This window comes from Diceros bicornis, chromosome 1 (genome assembly GCF_020826845.1).
Source record: "Diceros bicornis minor isolate mBicDic1 chromosome 1, mDicBic1.mat.cur, whole genome shotgun sequence".
Lineage (NCBI taxonomy): Eukaryota > Metazoa > Chordata > Mammalia > Perissodactyla > Rhinocerotidae > Diceros > Diceros bicornis.
The window spans coordinates 50,925,065-50,946,585 of NC_080740.1; the positions used below are offsets into that span (position 1 = coordinate 50,925,065).

The window sequence follows — 21,521 nt, forward strand, 5'->3', positions numbered from 1 at the left end:
GGACAGGCTGACAAGACTAAACGTACATCTAAACAAAGTTCACGAAGGTGGTAACAGAAAGAGGAACAACACAACGTCCAAAGAGAAAATTACTGAGACTTTTTGATTAAAAAAGAAAAAAGGCCAAAGCAGTCCAATAAATCTAAAGCAGGATAATTAAAAACTACAACTACAATTTCACACATAAAATATAAACAGAAAACTTTTAATACAGCCAGAAGGAAATTTAGATTAGCTATAAAGGAAGGGCAATTAGAGTAATAAGTGAGTTATCAAAAAACAATGGATGTAAGAAAATAGTAGAATGTATTGACTGTGCTGAGAAAAAAGAATTCTCCTCCAAAAATTGCATTCATGGCAAAAGTATGATGCAAAATAAAGATATTTTCAGGCAAAAAAAGAAAAGAAAAGAAAAAAACAGTACATCTAGTTAAGATGTTTACCAACAAAACACCTTTATTAAAGAAAATTTTAAAAGGTGTACCTCAGATATAACACAATGTGTTCCCATAAGTAAGGTCTCAGATGCAGAAAAGAATTAAAAGCAAAGAAATGCTCAATACATGGTTAAATCTGAGTAAATGATTGCATAAAACAAGACAATAAGCAAAATTTGCAGAATAAATAAGTAGAACTAAAATACTGGACAATAGCAGCAATTACTTTTGAATACAGTCACCAGCATTAAACTTTTATAAGTTTTGCTACTTATTAATTCTGGTTATTTTTAAGCAAGCATATAAGAATACCCAGAATTAACACACAAACACTAGACCAAACACAATTATCTAACGGAGTATAGGTAGGGGGGCGGGGGGAGTGGGAAAAAAAGAACTCAATGTAAAAGAGCAAAAACAACAAGAGGAAAAAAAAAGTTGAACAAATACAAGCACATGATGTAAAAGTAAATCCAAATCTGTCAGCAATCACAATGAATGTAAAAGGAAGAGTCTTTCCAGGTAAAAAAAATAAATAATTCTATACCAAATATAGAGCAGGTAGCACTCTCCAAGTATTAAGGCTCACAGAATCCTGATACAAAAATACGACAAAAAGAATACTAAAAATTATAATGACAGGCCAACATCTAAGAAATAAAGAATGCAAGAATCCTCAACTCAATTATCAAATTGAGCTAAGAAATGCAGAAAAATAAATAGCTCAAGTTGTGCTTTTATTGGGAATGAAAGGGTAACTTTAGAAAAACCTATTAACGCAAATCATCCTATTAAGAGAGCAAAGGAGAAAAAGGCATAGATCACTGTAATAAATGCAGAAAAAGGTTTTGTTAAGTTTCAGTATCCTTTTCTGATAAAAATTTTTAGCAATATTTTTTGATACTCAAGATACCCCTTTTAAACTACTATGAACTTTTGACAGAATCCCAATAGTTTTTGATGTTTCTTTGCTTTCTGACACAAGAAATCCCAGTCATACATTTCCTGCTCCACATGTGATATAAGCCATTATTTCACGGAGGCCTCTATCCTTTAAGTGGGGGAACGGTATTTACTCACCATAATCTGGGCTCTACAGCCACTAGGAATGGTTAAAACTACTTGGTTTGTCACTGCTTCTAAACTTTTGCAAGGAACATCCCTAGAAACACATTTTTTTCATAAAGTTGAACCAACTTGGGAAATATATATACACACACACACACATATATATTTTTTGCAGAGGAAGATTAGCCCTTATCTAACATCTGTGCCACTCTTCCTCCACTTTATATGTGGGTCGCCGCCACAGTGTGGCTGACGAGTGATGTAGGTCTGCACCTGGGATCCGAACCAGTGAACCCAGGCCGCCAAAGCACAATGCACTGAACTTAACTAGTACGCCATGGCACCAGTCCCAGGAAATATTTTTAAGAGAAAAAAAAGTCATGTGTTGGTGCTGACATTCCCTATTCAAATTCTGGACTAGAGGTTTTAGGACAATACAAAGATATTTGCACAATATCTCTGATTTTGTACAACTCCTTTATGTTGGGGAAAAAACTTGACTCCTAATGACATTTATTTATAAATATATTATTAACTATATTACAAATTTTAATTATGTCCAATTAAATGTATCTTAATAATATACAGAATTTAGTTTTATAATATAAACATGTATGTTATCTATAGGTATATAATAGCTTTAACAATATCAACGTTATCACCAACATCTTGGTACTACATAGTCTTGGTTCCTCATGATTTATGTATATATTACATTAATTATAATTACATAGTTACATATATATAATTATAAAAGTACATAAAAAGATTTACATGGCTCCACTAAATTACTCGTCTTTCTGAGGTTTTTTTCTAGCTCTTCTTGCTTTTTTATCCTTCCAAATGTATTAGGCACAAAGCAATAACCATACCTGATAGTACTTTTTATGATCTCATTAAATTGACAAGATAACCGAAGGAAAATAAATACCTTCATGATAGCAACTCCATATTTAAGAAGATAGCATCTCATTGTTTTCAAGTTTAATTTTTTGTTTTTTGGAAGTATTTAAAAATGTCTCTGCAAATTTAAGTTTATGCTGAAATATTTTATTTTATATAGTTATTTTAAACGTCTTCTCTTATGTGACATGTTACAGGTCAATTTCTTGATCCTCATAAAAAAATCTGCTGAGATTCTGACAGGGATTGCACTGAATTTTATATGAATTTAGTGACAATTTATATCTTAAAAATACTGATTCTCTAAGTTGATTTAGCTCTAAAGAAGATCTTAAAAATTTTTTTACGGTTTTCTGTGTAGAGGTTTCCTAAAACTTTTCTTAGATTTATTCTGATGTGTACAGATTTTTTTGACCTTTATAAAGGGTATATTCACTAAATTCATTTTTCTAATTATTTGTTGCTCATAAATAGAAGTACAACTGATTTCTGTATATGAACAAATATCCAGTGACCTTGCTGAAATGAATGAATGAATGAATGAATGAATGAATTTAAGTATTAATTCTATAGGTTCATGTGTAGGTATTTTTGGATTTTCTTCGTGCAAATCATGTCATCTGTGAATGATAGTTTTATATTTTCTTTTCCACCCCATCTTTTTTCCCTTGCCTAAACGGACTATATAGGACCACCTCTCACCCAGTGCTTTTACTATTGGTGAGCTTTCTAGACACATTCTCAAATGCCAGGAGAAAGTTTTCAATGTTTATTATAAGGTTTATGCAGATACCTTTAATAAAGTTATGGAAGTTTTCTTCTTTGCCTAGCTTGCTAAAAGTTTTTAAAATCATGAATGGGTTTTGAGTACTGTCAAATGCTTTTTCTGTATCTATAGAGATGATCATCTAACTTTTTCCTCTAATTATATTAATGTAGTAAATCACACTGATTTTCAAATACTAAATCAACCTTGTAACTCTGGGAATAAATTCAATATAGTCATGGATGTTTTATCCTCTCTGTATATCATTGGGATTTGATTGCCTAGTATTTTAAGATCTATTTTATAAAATAAATACTGACCTGTAATACTGCTTTTGTGTTGTGCCCTTGTCAGGTTTTGCTATCCAAGTAAACTGGGCTCTTATACAATATAATATCACTTATATCTCAATTAAAAAAACTTAAACTGGACTCATAAAGAAGGGAAAGTATTCAATCTTTTTCTATTTCTTGTTAGACTTTATGTATTATTTCTTCTTTAAATGTTTGGAAACATTCACCAGTGAAACCATGTAGATCTAAATTTCTAAATGGAAAGGTCTGTAATTACAGATTCACTTTCTATCTAGATATTGGATTATGCAGATTTCCTATTTGTGTGTGTGTGTGCATGCCAGTTTTGGTAAGGTGTATTTTTCAAGGAATTCAACTATATAAAATTTCAAACTTATTTGCTTTTAAGTTTTTCACAATATCCTTTATTTTTTTTTTAATGTTCGTTAGATCCATAATAGTGTATTCTGTCTCACTCCTGACAATGGTTATGCGACATCTGTTTTGTTCTTGATTATTTTTCACAGAAATTTATCAATTTTATTACTATTTTCTGAGAACCAACTTTTGTCTTTGTTGATCCTCTTTATTACACGCTTGCTTTATATGCCATTGATTTTTATATTTATCTTAATTATTTCTTGGCTTCTAATTTCTGTTGGTATAGTTTGCTGCTCTCTAATTTCCTGATGTGGATACTTAACTCACTGAAAGTCAGCCTTTCCTCCTACAGCATTAAGGCTTAAATTGTTCAGCAACAAAGGCTTAAGCTTAATTGCACACATCTTGATATGTCATCTTCACTCAGTTCAAAATATTTTCTCATTTTCATAGTGATTCTCCTTTGACAAGTGATTTAAAGTATACTCCTAAACTTCAAAAGTTGTATTTTGTTCTAGTTGTGTTTTTGTAATTGGTTTTTAAATTAATTCCATGACAGTCAAAAACTATAAACTGTAAAATTTAAAATCTTTTTTTTGAAATTTGTCTTATGTTCCAGCATATGGTCAACTTTTAAAAATATTCCCACATGCACTTGAAAAGTAGATGTATTCTGTTGTTGATGGGTGTAGCGTTCTCTGTATGTCTATCAGGTAGTATACATGAGGTTCAAATCTTCAACATCCTTCTTGATTGCTGATGCTTGTTTCTTCACTTTTAGAGATACGTTTAAATCTGTTAATTGTGGATTTGTCAAGTTCTCATTTTACTAATGACAATTTTTGCCTTACATATTTTGTAGTCGTATAAATAAGGTACATAAAAATTCACGATTGTTTAACCTTGATGCGATGACCCTTTTATCATTATGAAATACTGTTTTTACATTAAATAATGCTTCGTGCCTTAAAGTATACTTGGAAAATTGGAGACACACCAGTTCTCTTTTGGTTATCGCTTACACGATATAACTTCTTTCATACTTTTAATCCTTCTCAAATCTTATATTTACACTGCTGTTTTTGAAGTGGCACATAATTGTGTTTTTAAAAATTTAATCCGATATTTATCTTTTTACTAGAATATTTTATTTATAATTTATTGTAATTTCTGATATATTTGGAAGAAAATACACCATCTTATTTATTTCCTTTGTTTCTCCTGTTGTTTTTTTCTCTCCTCTGTGCCTTCATTTTGATTATTCCATTTCCCTCTCTGAACTGTAAACTGTATATTCATTTAGATTATGACATACAGCTTGACTTATTAAAATCCATTATTAATTAGTAAATTTATCACTTTCTAGAAAATGCAAAGACCTTAGTAATTTTTCACTATTTCTCCCTTTCTTCATTTTCTGATATTATCATGTATTTACATTCTACATACACTTTAAAGTGCACAAGACATTTTTATTTTTGGTTTATATAGCCAACATTCATTTAGATGTACCCATGTGTTTCCATTGTCTTTACTTCTTTCCACATATCTGTGCTTCCATCTGAGATCCACTTCTGCCTGAAACACTTCCTTTCTAGTAAATTGAGTCCTTGTGTACTGACGAAAAATTTTCGTAGCTTCTGTGTTATAATCATTAAATTCCTGAACAAATGAAGGTGAAATTATTGCTGTCAGTGTCTTATTGTTGCTCCTTTACAGGTAGTGGATGTTTTTCCCTCTGACTAGTTTTATAACTTTATTTTTGGTTTGCAGTAGTTTTACTATGATGTGCTTAAGCAGAAGTTTCTTTTTGTTTACCCTGCTTTGAGTTTGTTGAGTTCTAAAATCTGTGAGTTAATGTCTGTTGACAGTTTTGGAAAATTCTCAGCCATTCTCTCTTTCCTCTCCTTCTGTGACTCCAGTGACACTTAGGCAGGACCTTTTCATTCTACTGTCTGTCTCCTATCCTCCACTATGTATTCCATTTTTTATTTTTCCTTGCATCTCTATATTTTCTTCCTGCTTATCATTCAGTTCCCTAGTTCTCTATTCAGCCAAGTTTACCTTCTGTTGAACCCACCTACTGAGGTTTTATTTTCAGTTATAGGTATTTCTAGTTGTAGAATTTGGAATTCATTCTTTCATTTTATAGTTTCCAATCTTCTGCTGAAATTCTCCACTATATTCTTGAAATACTAAATCAGCTGTTTTAAAATTTGTGTATGTTATCTTTGATATTTGGATCTCCTGTGAGTTTGTTCCCATTGTCTGCCTTTTTTTGTCCTCTTTGGTTTCAGACCACTTTTTGATGTATTTCATAGATTCTAACACATAATCTATTTTCACTGTCATTACTTTGCAAAGTTCTATAATTTCGTTATGTATTTATCCTTTCACAAAAAGTTGAAAGGTTTAAAATTTTTCAGGTGAAAAACGCTACGTTTTTTATCAGTAATTTAGTTTCACTGCATCTAATCAGAAAGTGTTTCTAATATATCTACTTTATGGAAATTACTGATTTTTTTGATAATATATAATCAATTTTTGTGAATGTGCCATGGGCACTTATACAGTATAGTATCTTGTATAGTATATATACATAGTATCTATGTATATATGTATGTATATATACATAGTATCTATGTATACTTATACAGTATAGTATCATGTTGCAGAATCTGACATATATTCATAAGACCCACCTTACCATCTATGTTGTTTAGGTTTTCTATCTCCTTTTTGTGTACTTCATCTATTTTGTACTAAGAACAGATAATTAAATTCTATTTAGTAATGTATTTCTATGTCTCATTGAATCTCGTGTAGTTTTTGTTTTACGTAGAGAGCGTCTATGTAACTTGCTGCATAGACATTTGTTATATCTTCAATGTAAATTGTGGGTTTTAGCATTAAAAAATATCCTTCTATGTCAGTGTCACAGTTAATGCTTTTTGGCTTGAATTCTACTTTGTTATTAAGATTACTATACCTGTACCCCTTTTATTCTCATTTGTCTAGAATACCACCATTCACTGTTTTATTTCTAGCCTTCCTGAATCACTGGAGTGTCTCCTGTAAACAGTATATAGTTAGGTCTTCTTTTGTGAGCCAAAGTGAAAATCTGTTTCTTATAACAGGTGGATGAGCTCATTCACATTTATTGGTATGACTATTATTTTTGGTTTCAATTTTGTTATAACATTTTATAATTATGTGTATTTTGCTATATTTATTTCTCTATAAAATGCATATTCTTTGTTTTTCAATAAAAATTTTTTTTCCATACTTAGGAAGAACTGTATTTTTGTTCTAGTGGTTATTTTGTACTTAAACTTTTTAAAATGCCCTTTTTCTTTTTTCTCATACAATTTCTTATTGAGATATAATTCACATACCATAAAAGTCACCCTTTTAAAGTGCACAATTCAGTGGTTTCTGATATATTCAGAAAGTTGTGCAACCATTACCATTATCTAGTTCCAGAACATTTTCATCATCCCAAAAAGAAACCCTATACCCATTAGCATCTACTTTTTGTCTATGGATTTCCCTATTCTGGGTATTTCATATAAATGGAATCATACAACATGTGGCTTTTTCTATCTGGCTTCTTTTACTTAGAATAATGTTTTCAAGCTTCATCCGTGTTGTAACATGTATTAATACTTGATTCCTTGCTATTGCAGAGTAATATTCCATCATATGGACATATAACACTTGTTTATCCATTTATCAAGTTAATGGACATTTGGTTTGTTTCCACTTTTTAGCTATTATGAACAACACTATGAACGTTAGTGTGTAAGATTTTATGTGGATACGTTTTCAATTCTCTTGGGTGTACACTTAGGAGTGGAACTGATGGGTCATATGATAATTCTATTTTTTTTTTTTTTTGTGAGATCAGACCTGTGCAATCCTCCTCTTTTTTTACTGAGGAAGACTGGCCCTGGGCTAACTCCGTGCCCATCTTTCTCCACTTTATATGGGACGCCCCCACAGCATGGCTTGCCGAGCAGTGCGTCGGTGCGCACCCGGGATCCGAACCGGCGAACCCCGGGCTGCTGCAGCAGAGCACGCGCACTTAACCACTTGCACCACCAGGCCAGCCCTCGATAATTCTATTTTTACCTGCTTGAAGAACTAGCAAACTATTTTCCAAAGTAGCTACACCATTTTATATTTCCATCAGGAATGAGGGCTTTAATTTCTCTACATCTTTGCCAATACTTGTTACTGTCTGCCTCTTTTCTTATTACCGTTTTTACTATCAGTTGGGAAAGACAGTGTTCCCTGGCCCTCTTGTGCTTCTACACATTTTGCTTGGTTTGCCAAGAATGCAAAGTCCTAACTGCTCATTAACTAGGCCATTTCTCAGAGTTGTGTTTGTAGTGAGCAATCTTGAAGGATGAGGTAATGTTTTCCTGCTGGAAAAAGAGCAGGCTTGCTTACTATAAAAGTAGTATATTCCCCAAGCTCAGTGTTTCTTAGCTGCAATGCAAACCTACCAAGTGTATGGCATCCACCTGAGCCATTCAGCATCGCCTCCATGGGACTTGAGGAGCAAAGGGAACCTACAGAAATAAGCTAATGACTATGCTGTTTGCTATACTGTGAATAATAAAGTTCTTTGTCTCTGACCCAAGAGTCTTGTGTCTTCTGCCAGCATCCACGAAACAAGTAAACTATTAGCTTGTAAATACAGTAAAATCAAATACCAGACCTGATATTATCTAGTTTAGCAGTTTTTATTGGTATTTTAACTCTGACCTATTGTTAAGGCAATAGACAATAAGCTTATCCTTTCTTACCATTTCACTCCTTTTACTTGTATTATTTCTTTGTCACAACATATAACATATGTAGTCTTTCCCTCATCTCTCTACCTTTGTTTTAGTCTTAGCAGTACATTTACATATTTTAAACGCTCATCATCACTTCTTTTGCTGAGGTTTTCCCAGTTATCTCTCAGTTGAATAAAACATCTAGTAGATTCCTTAAAAACAGCTCATGAGTGCATAATTCTCTACGTTCTTTTATGTTAAAAACTGTTTCTCCATACCTTGATACTTGAAAGACAGTGTGGCTGAATATAAAATCCTTGGTTCACACTTCTTTCTGAGTTTTTTTTTTTTTTTTTTTTTAAATGTTGCTCCACTGTTGCCTTGCTTTGGTTGCCTCAGTGGACTTTAAAACGTCTGAACCAGTGCAATCCCATTGCCTTTGGAAGTTACGTAACATTTCTGCCTGGAAGCAATGAGGATTTTGTGTCTTTGAAATCTAATAGTTTTACTAGGAAACGTCTTGGAGATGATCATTCTGGGCTAATTCCCCCAGTACCCAGTGGACCCTTTCAATATGTAGAGTCCAATCTTTCTCAATATCTGGAGAATTTTCTTTTAATATAGCTTTAAATATTAGTTCTTTGCCATTGATTTTTCTTTCCCAGGACTCTAAAATGATGTTATTCCTTCATTGCCTGTCTTTAATTTCCACTCTTTTCTCTGACATTTGTTTTTTTCTAGCTTTGAGATATAACTGACACATAACATTGTGTAAGTTTAAAGTGTACAATGGGTTGATTTGATACATTTATATATTGCAATATGACCACCACAGGCTTAGCTAACACAACCATTATGTCACATAATTACCATTTCATTTTTGTGGTGAGAATGAAGATCTGCTCTGTCGGCAACTTTCAAGTATGCAATACAGTATCTCTGACACATTTTATTTTATTCTTTGTGTCATTTTCATTCACTTGGTTCTTTTCTTGCCCTTCTTCAATGCACCTTATTAAATGTTCATTTGAGTCTATTCTAATTTTTTTCTTCGTCTTCCATTTCCTTACTGAGTTCATACTCTTTCTACCTGTCCTCCCCACCTTTTGGCCGCCCATCTTTGTTTCTGGCGTTGGAATTTCTGATTCTACATGTTTTTAAAATATCCTCAAATGCCTAACTGAATATACTTAACTCTATCTGCACTGTGGTCACAGTTTTCATCTACATGATTGTTTTCTGGGGTCGGGAGGAATTTTCTTCAGTTGATATGTAATGAATCTCATTTCCTTATATTTTCATTACAGCTATATATAGGTTTACTAATCTTCCCTTTTTATCTTTTTGTGGTATTAGGATCTTTTATAAGATTCCTAGTTTAATAGCATCCTCTTTTGTCAAATACTTTGAAGTTCAGGTATTTTAGGATTTTTTTCCTTTTTGTTTTGCTGGTGGGAGGAGGGGTTTTAAGATCTTGATTTTGTGTTCACTTTGTCTTGCAGGAATCTAAAACTTCCTCGTGTGCTTCATTTCTTCCTCAGCACTCAAATACCAAAGGGAGCTTGTTTCCTTTTTACCTTTTCTCTTAATCCTGAATCGACATGTTTAGAAGACTAATTTAGAGGACTAATTCTGCAAATCATTCATAATTTTAAACAATTTTCCTGTAGTCCTTGTTCTGATCTATCATGCACACACATAAACACACAATTTTAAACTTAGTGTGGAGTTAGCCTTTCTGGCAGTATGGGTCAACCGCAGGTCCATTTGCTAGCTTTCATCTTCTTTGTTTTCTGCAGATCTGCTTGGTCACCCTTTACTCACCAGAGCATTGCTGAGGGTTGGGAGTAGAGACAGAGTGTGAGAGATCACACACTCGGAACTGGTGGTTTCTCTCTTTTTATTTACAATTATTTTCAAGTTTGAACATTGTGTCTTCAAGTTATGGTGCAAGCACGGTTTGTGTGTAGATTTCTTTTACCTCACTTGTAACTGCATTGTTTTTGGAGGAAACACTGGGAGACAGGTAGTCAAGTGGTTACCATTGTCTTCAGCTAGCCAGAAGTGAGATTTAGAAATTAAATTAAAATAATGAACCAATAAAGTTCTACAAAGCAATACAGCTTAAAAGTTCAATAATCTTGTCATGGGTAAAGTCTTTTTTTTTTTGGTGAGGAAGATTAGCCCTGAGCTAACATCTGCTGCCAATTCTCCTCTCTTTTGCTGAGGAAGACTGGCCTTGAGCTAGCATCTGTGCCCATCTTCCTCTATTTTATAGGTGGGATGCCTGCCACAGCATGGCTTGATAAGCCGTGTGTAGGTCCGCACCCAGGATCCGAACCTGCAAACCCCAGGCCGTCAAAGTGGAGCGTGCCAACTCAACCACTATGCCACCAGGCTGGCTGTGGGGAAAGACTTTCTAATAAGTTTGACCCCAAACAAAAAATTCATAAGAGGAATAAAACTCAATAGCTAAAAAAAAAAAAAATTAACCGACGAAATTCATTTTAGATATAAATTCATTTTAAAGTTAAAAATTGATAAATGTACAGCCTCTTATAAACAAAAGGCTCATTTACTTAGTAATACAAGGCTCTTATGAATAAATAACAAAACAAATAATCCAAGTAGAAAAACTGGCAAGAAATATGAATAATAAAAAGAAGAACAAATCCCCCCAAAGCATATGAGAATACACACAAGTAAGTTAAAACAAGGAGATTTCCTTACAATGTATCAGATTAAGATGACTAATTTATTAGGTGATCAGGAAGGTGTTCAGTAACAGGCATTCCCAATCACCAGTGGATTTATTCAAATTTGTACAAATACATAAAAGCATTTGATAGAACTTATCAAAGTAGTAAGCGTGTACTTGTAAGAATATATACACTCAGACGAAGCACTTTTATGAATTCTAAATAATTTCATCTAAAAACATACACAGAAGTACCAAAGACTTGCACTGGTACAAAATGTTCAATACATTTTTCTACTTCAAAAGATGTATAATAATGATGAAAAACTAAAAAAATAACTCAAGATTCATCAATATGATGAAACGACAATAAATCCTTCAGAACTCTCAGAAATAAAAATCTTACAATTAATTTTGGATTACTTTCTCCTATAACCCATAAAGCATTTTTAACTATACTGCTCATCAATAAAATGTAGTTTTGAAATTTAAAAATTACCAACCACAAATATATATACTTGATATGACTTTTTGGTGATTTTTAAATTTTATATATACACATGCATATTTTTTCCTGAAACACTTCAGTATAAATTGAAGAGAGAGTGTTTCTTGACTCCAAAATATGTCAACATGTATTTCCCAAGAACAAAGACTCTGTCTTAACCCCAACAGTTATCAAAATCAGGAGATTTAGTATTACCTAATCCACAATCCAAATTCAAATTTCATCAATTGTGCCAACAACATCATTTATAGCCACACCCAGCCCCAAATTTAATTTAGTTATATCTCTTTTTCATCCTTTATTTTGGAACAGTTCCTCAGTCTTTCTGTATGTTTCTTGGCAATGGGATATTTAAAGAGTATAGGCCAGTCAATCTCTAGAATGTCTTCAATTTGGTTTGTGTGATATTTCAGAATGATTAGATTCAGGTATGCATTTCTGCCAGGAATACATCATAGAGGTGATGTTTTGTCCTCAGTGCATCATATCAGGAGTAGCACGAATTCAGTTTGTGCCCACAGTGATGGCCGTAGCAATAATTTTGGTTACAGTGGTATCCTCCAGTTTCCCCACCAGAAATTTGGTTATTTTTCCCTTCTAAATGATTTGTGAGGAGATACACTGAGACTATGTAAGTATTCTGTTTCTCATCAAACATTAGTCACAAGTTTCAGCATTCATTAATGATTTTCTAACTTAATCATTCCTTCTATGTTTTTTAGCTGACATTTGACTATCAGGAAGAACTTTCCCTTCTCTCTCATTCATTCATTCCTATCAGTAGGATTTATAAATTCTTATATTAAACATGGGGTACCATCAATTACTAGGAATTTTTATTTGGATAGTCAAATTGTCCCAGATTTGGCCAATGGGAGTCCCTTCAATCTGGCTCCACTGTCCTTTTGCCAGGTCCCTATAATTCTCTGAATGTTTCCTTACTTTATAAGGTGGGTGATGAAAATATTTTATATTTTGATAGGGAAGTAGGTTATAAGGGATATACATGTGTAAAATCCCAACAAACTGTACACTTAAAATACATGTATTTGTGTATGTTAATACTCTAGCTAGCAGCACTTTCTACAATGTTGTGGGCAAACAACTCTTCAACTACCCTATGTGTAAGTAAATATATTGATGATAATGGAAACCAAGTTTCTCATTGTTAGAGAAAGGAAGTACAATTAAGCAGAAAGGGAAAGCCAGAATAAACTCTGGGTTTTAAACATAGATATATAGATATAAAGAAATAAATACAGACATGTGTATATGTAAGTGTGTGTGTACACATACACTCAGACATACAGTTTCTAGCAATGTTCACTGAGAGGGCCTACAAGCAATGAGGCACGGGGTGCAATGAAAACAACATGGCAGCCAGATCTTGGTTTCTAAAAACTATTCCCCACTAAAAGTAAGCAGGTCTCCTTAGAGAAAAGGCTAACTCCAGGTTTGGAGCAGAGAAAAAGCTTTCTCTTTAATTTAAAGGGACAATTAATTTTGTAATTAATTAATAATTTGATACACTGAACCATACCCTTAAAATGGTTCAGATGGTAAGTTTTACGTTAAGTGCACTATACCACAATAAAACAACAATGTATACGAGAACACTGCAGTAAAAACACTATTTTTTTCCCATAAAGTATGAGAAATACAAAATACATCCACTGACAAATAATGAGAAACCCAGTACTGCCTAAGGCAGTTTTCTTGCCATGTCCCTCAATACATTTACTTAAAAGAGAGTTCTCAGGCCTTAATAGATATGCCATGTATACCAACACTTAAAGAAAATAAAAATAAAATACATAGTACAAGCCTTATACAAACTTGAATTCAAGAAACATCCACTGAATACTTACAATGCAGGCAATAATCTGCAATATTATGGAAGACACAAACTTAAGACATAATCTTTGCCTTTTAGGAGTTAAAATCCAGTTGTTTATATGAAATTTAGGACACTGAGTTCACAAAAATGTAGATGATCCAGTTTGGGGAAGAGAAAACAGAAACTACTTGAAGATGTCTATCTGACTACAGCACCATGAAACGGGACAGTGGTTTAGTTTGGAGCCCTGACATTAAAATGCTTCATTAAGAATTCAACTTCCCTTCTCAATAGTTTAAATCAAATCAAATTACATGATCAACTACATGAGATGCTAGTAGGACAATGAGTCTATTCAGTATAAGCTATTTTCTAGTAAGGTCATCTCAGAACAAGGTAAAAGGGAGCTATGTTCTTGATTCTTCTATTGCTAACAACAACAACAAAAAAGTCAGATTTTCTAAAGTTACATCAATTACCTTAGCTTTCTTAGGAAAAAGTAAAGAATTATTCCTTAAATACACTCTTAAAGTAAAAATATTAAGAACTAAATTATTTCCTACCTAGATATAATTGTGTCTCTTTTTTTCTCTCTTTCTCTCAAGTTCAAGGGACAGAATACGGATGTTCAAAGATTATTAACTAAATTGAACAGGAAAAGAGACAACATTTGAAAATCAGGGTCCCTTTTTAAAAAGCCTTTATTTAAAATTTCTGGTAGAAGTAGTAAAAGAAATTACCAAATTTAGAACGTGTTCCATATAATTGTATCATGTTTCAAACTCTCAAGAATCAGAAAACATTTCAAGTAGATGACAATGTATCAAACTTGGTACATGGTTCTGATGCTAAGTAAAATATTTAAAAAGTCATAGTAATGGAACCTCCTTGAGTATTTAAAAGCCTACTACATTTAAAGTTCAAACTGAAGCATTTCAAAAAACAATTCAGCATTCTTTAAAGTTCTTACCACAATCATTTCTGAAGGCTCTAATACAAGACAATCACATCCTCTTTTTCCTCCAAACTGCTTACCAAAACTACAAAAACAGAAAAACATTTTCTTTAGCAAAGGTTATGTACAAAATATATCAATATAGGAAAAAAAGAACAACTAAAAAAACCTAGATGTTAACCAAGAAACTCTGATCCTATCACTTATATTAATAAAATAAGATTTTCTTAAAGAAAAAAAAAAAAAAAAGCAAAACAGTCTTTCCCTCTTACTTGCCCAGATACAGTAACTGATCTCAACACAGTTCTGTGTGAAAATTCTTTTAAAATTTCTTTCTTTAGTCTCTAAAATTGACTATAAAAGATACCTGCCTAATCTCAAATTTTGAACAGATAATATATGTTGAATTAAACACACCTAATAAAGATTAAAGCCACGATTATTAAATATTTTATAAAAGTAAATTACTATAACATTCTGGGAGTGGTATTAGACAACAGATTTAAAATTTTTTTTTAAATTTTCACATTTAAAAATATAAGAAATGTAATAAGAAACAGAGGTGATTTACTTTTAAAAAACAATGTTGGAGCAACTGGCTAGCTCCTTGGAAAAAATTAAAACTGGATTAGTACTGCAAGAAAATGTGAGCAGTTTTATACTTTTCATCTGAGAGAAAGATTTCTAAGCAAATCTAAGCATTCATAAAGGAAAAGATTGATGTTTTCATTTTAAAAGATAAACTTGAATTTTTTAAAAGGTGAAAGGATATAGAAAAAATACTTGCTAATTATACGAGAGACAAAACGTTAACATACTTAATATGCACTGAAAAGAAATTATAAAAGCAATCTAAAATATTACATAAATGAAAATTAAGTACTATGGCCAATTATGAAATATGTAAATATAACATTCCAAAAGTAACCAAATAAAAAACTCCACTAATGATGCAAACAAATATAAAATACAAAAAAATCAGCTTAATAAATAGTGACATCATTTATAAAAAACTGTCCAATTTTATTAACGGACTAGAAATAGGGCTTGAATAAAGGTGATATATCATGTACTTTTATGAAGAGGTTCAATATTATCAAAATGTCAATTCTCTACAAAGTATAAGGTTATAATACAAACATTAGTTTATAACAAAATGCTGATCAAAATCCAAATGAAATTATTTTTGAATATAACAAAAAAATCACTTTTGTTTTTTCTTAAGTAGTATAACTGTATTTTTTGTTTGTGTTTCCTGAAACAAACTCTTACATCATCTAATACATAAAATAATTAAAGGCAAAATTTTTTGGCGAGGAAGATTAGCCCTGAGATAACATCTGTGCCAGTCTTCCTCTATTTTGTATGTGGGACGCTGCCACAGCGTTGCTTGATGAAATGGTGTGTAGGTCTGCATCTGGGATTCGAACCTGCAAACCCTGGGCCGCCGAAGTGGAGCATGCGAACTTAACCACTATATCATCAGGCTGGTCCCAAAAGCAAATTTTTAAGAGTTTGCATTTATCCAAGATGAAATAACGGGGAGTAAATTCACTTTCCCACCTGAAAAAACTAGAAAATCAGACAAGATATATAAAACAACAGTTTCAAGACACTGGAAAACAGGCAGGACAGGGCTGTGATCTCTAAGACAGAAAATAAAAATACTAAGATGACCCATACAATATCCCATTTTACTACCTATAGGCAACCGCTAGGCCACAATGCGAGAAGAGAGAAGCTCAAGAGAGCCTGACAATCTCACTGAATTGAAGAGACAGAGATAGTTTTGGGGTGTGGGTAATGGGGAAAGATCCTTAAAATTTACAGGAGAGAGTACAGGAAAGGAGGGAGCAGCAGAGAGAGAGAGAGAGCAAGAGAGACAAGGGAGAACAGAAACGTACAGGAACATGCATGAGAGTGCATGTGTGAGAGCATGTATGTGGTTTGGTGATTTTCAGAAAGATTCCCTTGGGTATTTGGGTGAGGACTATGAATATGTGAGAACAAACCAACTAAAAGCCCGAGTGGAAAGACCACATAATACATGGAACATTGGGTAGGATCCTCAGAACTGTACTTCCTCAGCAATGTGATAAATTAGTCCTACATTAAAAAAATACTGGACTTGCTCAAACAAACATAATAATAAGACTCAAAATGATCACATGGGTTCCAATTAGCTAAACTGCGTATCAGAAGAAAGCCCAATGCTATCCTGAAGAAATACAACTAAAGCTGGATCCCAGTAACATAAAATTCACCATGTCCAATGTCCAGTAAATTAAAGCAAAATAAAAAATGGGCATGCAAAAAACCAGGAAAATATGATCCATAACCAAGAGAAAAATCAATCAATAAAAACAAACCCAGAACTGTCAGCAGTGAGGGAAACAAGACAAGAACATTAAAACAGCTATTTCTAAGTGTGCTCCATATGTTCAACAAAGTAAAGATAAATATAAACATGATAAAGAGAAACAGAAGCTATAAAAAAAAGCCCTAGTGGAATGTTTTCCACATCACATATGCAGACACATAATGTCCAAGTGTACCATTTTTCAGTAGTGTTAAAATTGGTAAGTGGCTTCAGACAGTGTTAACTTGATATACCCATTATAAAATTTCCTCTCAATTTTTCATCTATTAGTTTTTAGCATCCATTTTTGATGAATGCCTAGATCTAAGTGTTATTAGGGCTACTGAAAAAGGCACTTTATAATTTTATCATTCCTACTGAATTTATCAGCTGAGTACTGATATAAAAAAACACACTCCTTTATCAACTACTTGAGTTCCTGGAACAAAAGTTCATATAAGGAAGGTTGGATAAATGTTTCAGCTGGAAACAACACTATATTAAGTAAATTCTATCAATTCTGTTTTTTAAAAAGCTACCAGAGGAGTGACGTCAGCATCATGGCAGAGTGAGCTTTCCCCCTTATACTCTCCCCCAGTAAGATACAACAAAAAGGACATTCATATACCAACAGAGGACATTTACACAACACAAAAGATGTCTGAGAGGCCCACGAAGCCTTACTTCTGAAGGTGGAGGTGCTGGAATCCCTGGAGGACATGGAAGGAGGTAAACAGAACTCCTCTCCTTTCCCAACGACAGCGACCCTGGGACCAGGACTGTGTGGCTCTCACAGAGAGAGGGGAGAGGGGTGGCCCTCTCCGGGAAAACTGTTGCTCTCCAAGTTCTGTTACAGCCTGTGGGAAATTCCCATATGGAGGGGACTAAACTGTTGCGGGGGCGTCTTCATCAAGCTAGCACCCCAGGAGAGCAGATAGCGAGGGAAGAGTGAGAAGCCCCCAGGATCGGGCAGGTGAAAGAAAGAGCCCCTCCCCCCGCCTGGTGCACCAGCACAGCTGGTTAGCCAGAACGCCTGTGGATTGGGCCAGGCTCAGAATACACAGCTCTTGACCTCCACCCAGCGACAGGAGGTGGAAGCTGTGACCAGATATTATCAGCATGAGGAAAAATAAGTCTACACCCTCAAGCAGTATGCAAGAGGACATTAAATCTCCAGATCAGAAGGACAATGACAAGCACCCAGAAATCAATCCTGAAGGCACAGAAATTTATAACCTAAATGACAGAGAATTAAAAATAGCTATCACAAAAAAACTCACTGAATTACAAGAAAATACAGATAGACAATTCAATGAAATCAGGAACTTGTTCACAAAAGAGATTGAAACTATAAAGAAAAACCAATCAGAAATGTTGGAGATGAAAACCACACTGGAGGAGAAAAAGAAAAATCTGGAATCTTTAAAGAACAGAGCTCACAATATGGAAGAAAGAATTAGCAATATTGAGGACGGGAATGCAGAAATGCTTGAGATGGAGGAGGAGAGAGACCTAAGATGAAAAAGAAATGAAGAAATTCTCTGAGAAATATCTGACTCAATTAGGAAATGCAACATAAGGATTATAGGTATGCCAGTGGAAGAAGAGAGGCAAAAAGGAGCAGAGAGCTTGTTCAAAGAAATAACAGCTGAGAACTTCCCAAACCTGGGGAAGGAGCTGGAAATACAAGCGAATGAAGTCAATAGATCTCCTAAATATATCAACATGAAAAGACTCTCTCCAACGCATGTAGTAGTAAAGCTGGCAAGAGTCAATGACAAAGAAAAAATATTAACGGCAGCAAAACCAAAAAAATAAATAACATACAATGGAATTCCTATCAGGCTTTCAGTCAATTTCTCGGCAGAAACTTTTCAGGCTAGGAGAAAGTGGAATAATATATTCAAAATTCTGAAAGACAAACTCTTTCAACTAAGAATACTCTATCCAGTGAAAATATCCTTCAGATATGACGGAGAAGTAATAACTATCCCAGATAAAGAAAAGCTAAGGGAGTTCATTGCCACAAGACCCTCACTCCAAGAAATGCTCAAGAAGGCCCTTATACCTGAAAAAAAAAAAAAAAGAGAAAGGTGATACAAAATTTTGAGCAACAAGAAAAATAGGTAGACAATATTAGAAAAATTAGAGCTCTCTATCAGAACAGGTTAGCAAATAATTATAACATCAAAGATTAAGGGTAGGAAAACACCAAAAATAAATATAACCTCATCACTTTAAAAACAAACTCACAACACAAGATGGAATAAATTGGGACAATAATAACTTAGAAGGTGAAGAGAAAAGGGATGGAATCAACTTAGTCTAAGGAAATAACAGGCCATCAGAAAATGGACTATCTTATCTATGAGAGTTATTTTTTTTTTTAAATAATTTTATTTATTTATTTTTCCCCCAAAGCCCCAGTAGATAGTTGTATGTCATAGTTGCACATCCTTCTAGTTGCTGTATGTGGGACGCAGCCTCAGCATGGCCAGAGAAGCGGTGCAGTGGTGCGCGCCCGGGATACGAACCCGGGCCGCCAGCAGCGGAGGGCATGCACTTAACCATTAAGCCACGGGGCCGGCCCCTCTATGAGAGTTTTTATACAAACCTCATGGTAACCACTAAACAAATAATCAGAACAGAGACACATACGATAAATAAAGAGAACACTAAGAAAACCATCATACAGAACTACCAAAATGAATTGGTAATCCAAAACATGCAGGATGAAAAACAAAGCAAATGCAAAAGAATTGGAAAATGAGCAATGAAATAGCAACATTAAGCCCTCATATATCAATAATCACTCTAAATGTAAATGGATTGAATTCTCCAATCAAAAGACATACAATGGCAGATGGATTAAAAAACAAGATCTAACAATATGCTGCCTCCAGGAAACACACCTCAGCTCTAAAGACAAACATAGGCTCAGAGTGAAAGGATGGAAGACAATACCCCAAGCTAATGGCAAACAAAAGAAAGCAGGCATTGCTATACTTATATCAGACAGAGCAGACTTCAAGATAAAACAGGTAGTGAGAGACAAAGAGGAGCAATATATAATGATAAAAGAGACACTCTACCAAGAAGACATATCACTTATAAATATATATGCACCCAACACAGGAGCATCAAAGTACATAAAGCAACTGTTAACAAACCTAAAAGGAGATATTAACAACAACGTAATAATAGTAGGGGATCTTAACACCCCACTTACATGAATGGATAGATCATCCAGACAGAAAGTCAATAAGAAAATAGTGGACTTAAACAAAAAACTAGATGAAATGGACGTAACAGATACACAGAGAGCACTCCATCCAAACACAGATTACACATTCTTTTCAAGCGTGCATGGAACATTCTCAAGGATAGACCATATGTTGGGAAACAAGGCAATAAATTTATATTATTCTATAAATTTAAGAAGATTGAAATTATAACAAGCATCTTTTCTGACCACAATGCTATGAAACTAGAAATCAACTACAAGAAAAAAAGTGGGATAAAGTGACAAAGATGTGGAGACTAAACAACATGCTACTAAACAACCAATGGATCATTGAAGAAATTAAAGGAGAAATCAAAAAATATCTGGAGGAAAATGAAAATACACATACCAACTCATATGGGATGCAGCAAAAGCAGTCCTGAGAGGGAAACTCACAGCAATACAGGCCCACCTTAACAAACAAGAAAATGCTCAAATAAGCAACCTTAAACTACACCTAACAGAATAGGAAAAGAACAAACCCCAAAGTCAGCAGAAGGAGAGAAATAATAAAAATTAGAGCAGAAATCAATGAAATTGAAACAGAAAAAAAAAAAAGTAGAAAGGATCAATGAAAAAAAGAGCTGGTTCTTTGAGAAGATAAACAAAATTGACAAACTCTTAGATTCACTAAGAAAAAAAGAGAGAAGGCTCAAATAAAATTAGAAACGAAATAGGAGAAATTACAACAGACAGCACAGAAATACAAAGGATTAAAAGAGAATACTACAAAAAATTATATGCCAACAAACTGGACAATCTAGAAGAAATGGATAAATTCTTAGACTCATACAACCTCCCAAAACTGAATCAAAAAGAAATAGAGAACCTGAATAGACCAATCACAAGTAAAGAGATTGAAACAGTAATCATAAACCTCCCAAAAAATAAAAGTCCAGGACCAGATGTCTTCTCTGGAAATTTTTACAAAACATTCAAAGAAGATTTAATACCTATCCTTCTCAAACTATTCCAAAAACAGAAGAAGATGGAACACTTTCTAACACATTCTATGAGGCCAACATCACCCTGATACCAAAGCCAGACAAGTACAACACAAATAAGGAAAATTACAGGCCAATATCGCTGATGAACAGAGATGCAAAAATCCTCAACAAAATACTGGCAAACTTAATACAGCAAGACGTTAAAAATATCATATACCACGATCAAGTGGGATTTATACCAGGGATGCAGGGATTGTTCAACATTTGCAAATCAATGTGATACACCACATTAACAAAATGAG

At 33.6% G+C, this 21,521-nt stretch overlaps 1 protein-coding gene across 5 annotated transcripts in view; it reads right to left on the reverse strand.

Moving 5' to 3' along the window:
- Positions 1-21,521, reverse strand: part of RAPGEF6 (Rap guanine nucleotide exchange factor 6) — a 199,394-nt gene that overhangs the window by 122,720 nt on the left and 55,153 nt on the right. For 4 of the 5 annotated variants that reach the window (XM_058539966.1, XM_058539948.1, XM_058539958.1 and 1 more), the window contains one exon: positions 14,646-14,715. The exons of the other annotated variant lie outside the window; for it this stretch is intronic. In XM_058539966.1, the coding sequence (XP_058395949.1) occupies positions 14,646-14,715 (70 nt within the window). The remainder of the gene's footprint in view (positions 1-14,645; positions 14,716-21,521) is intronic. 5 annotated transcript variants of the gene reach the window in all.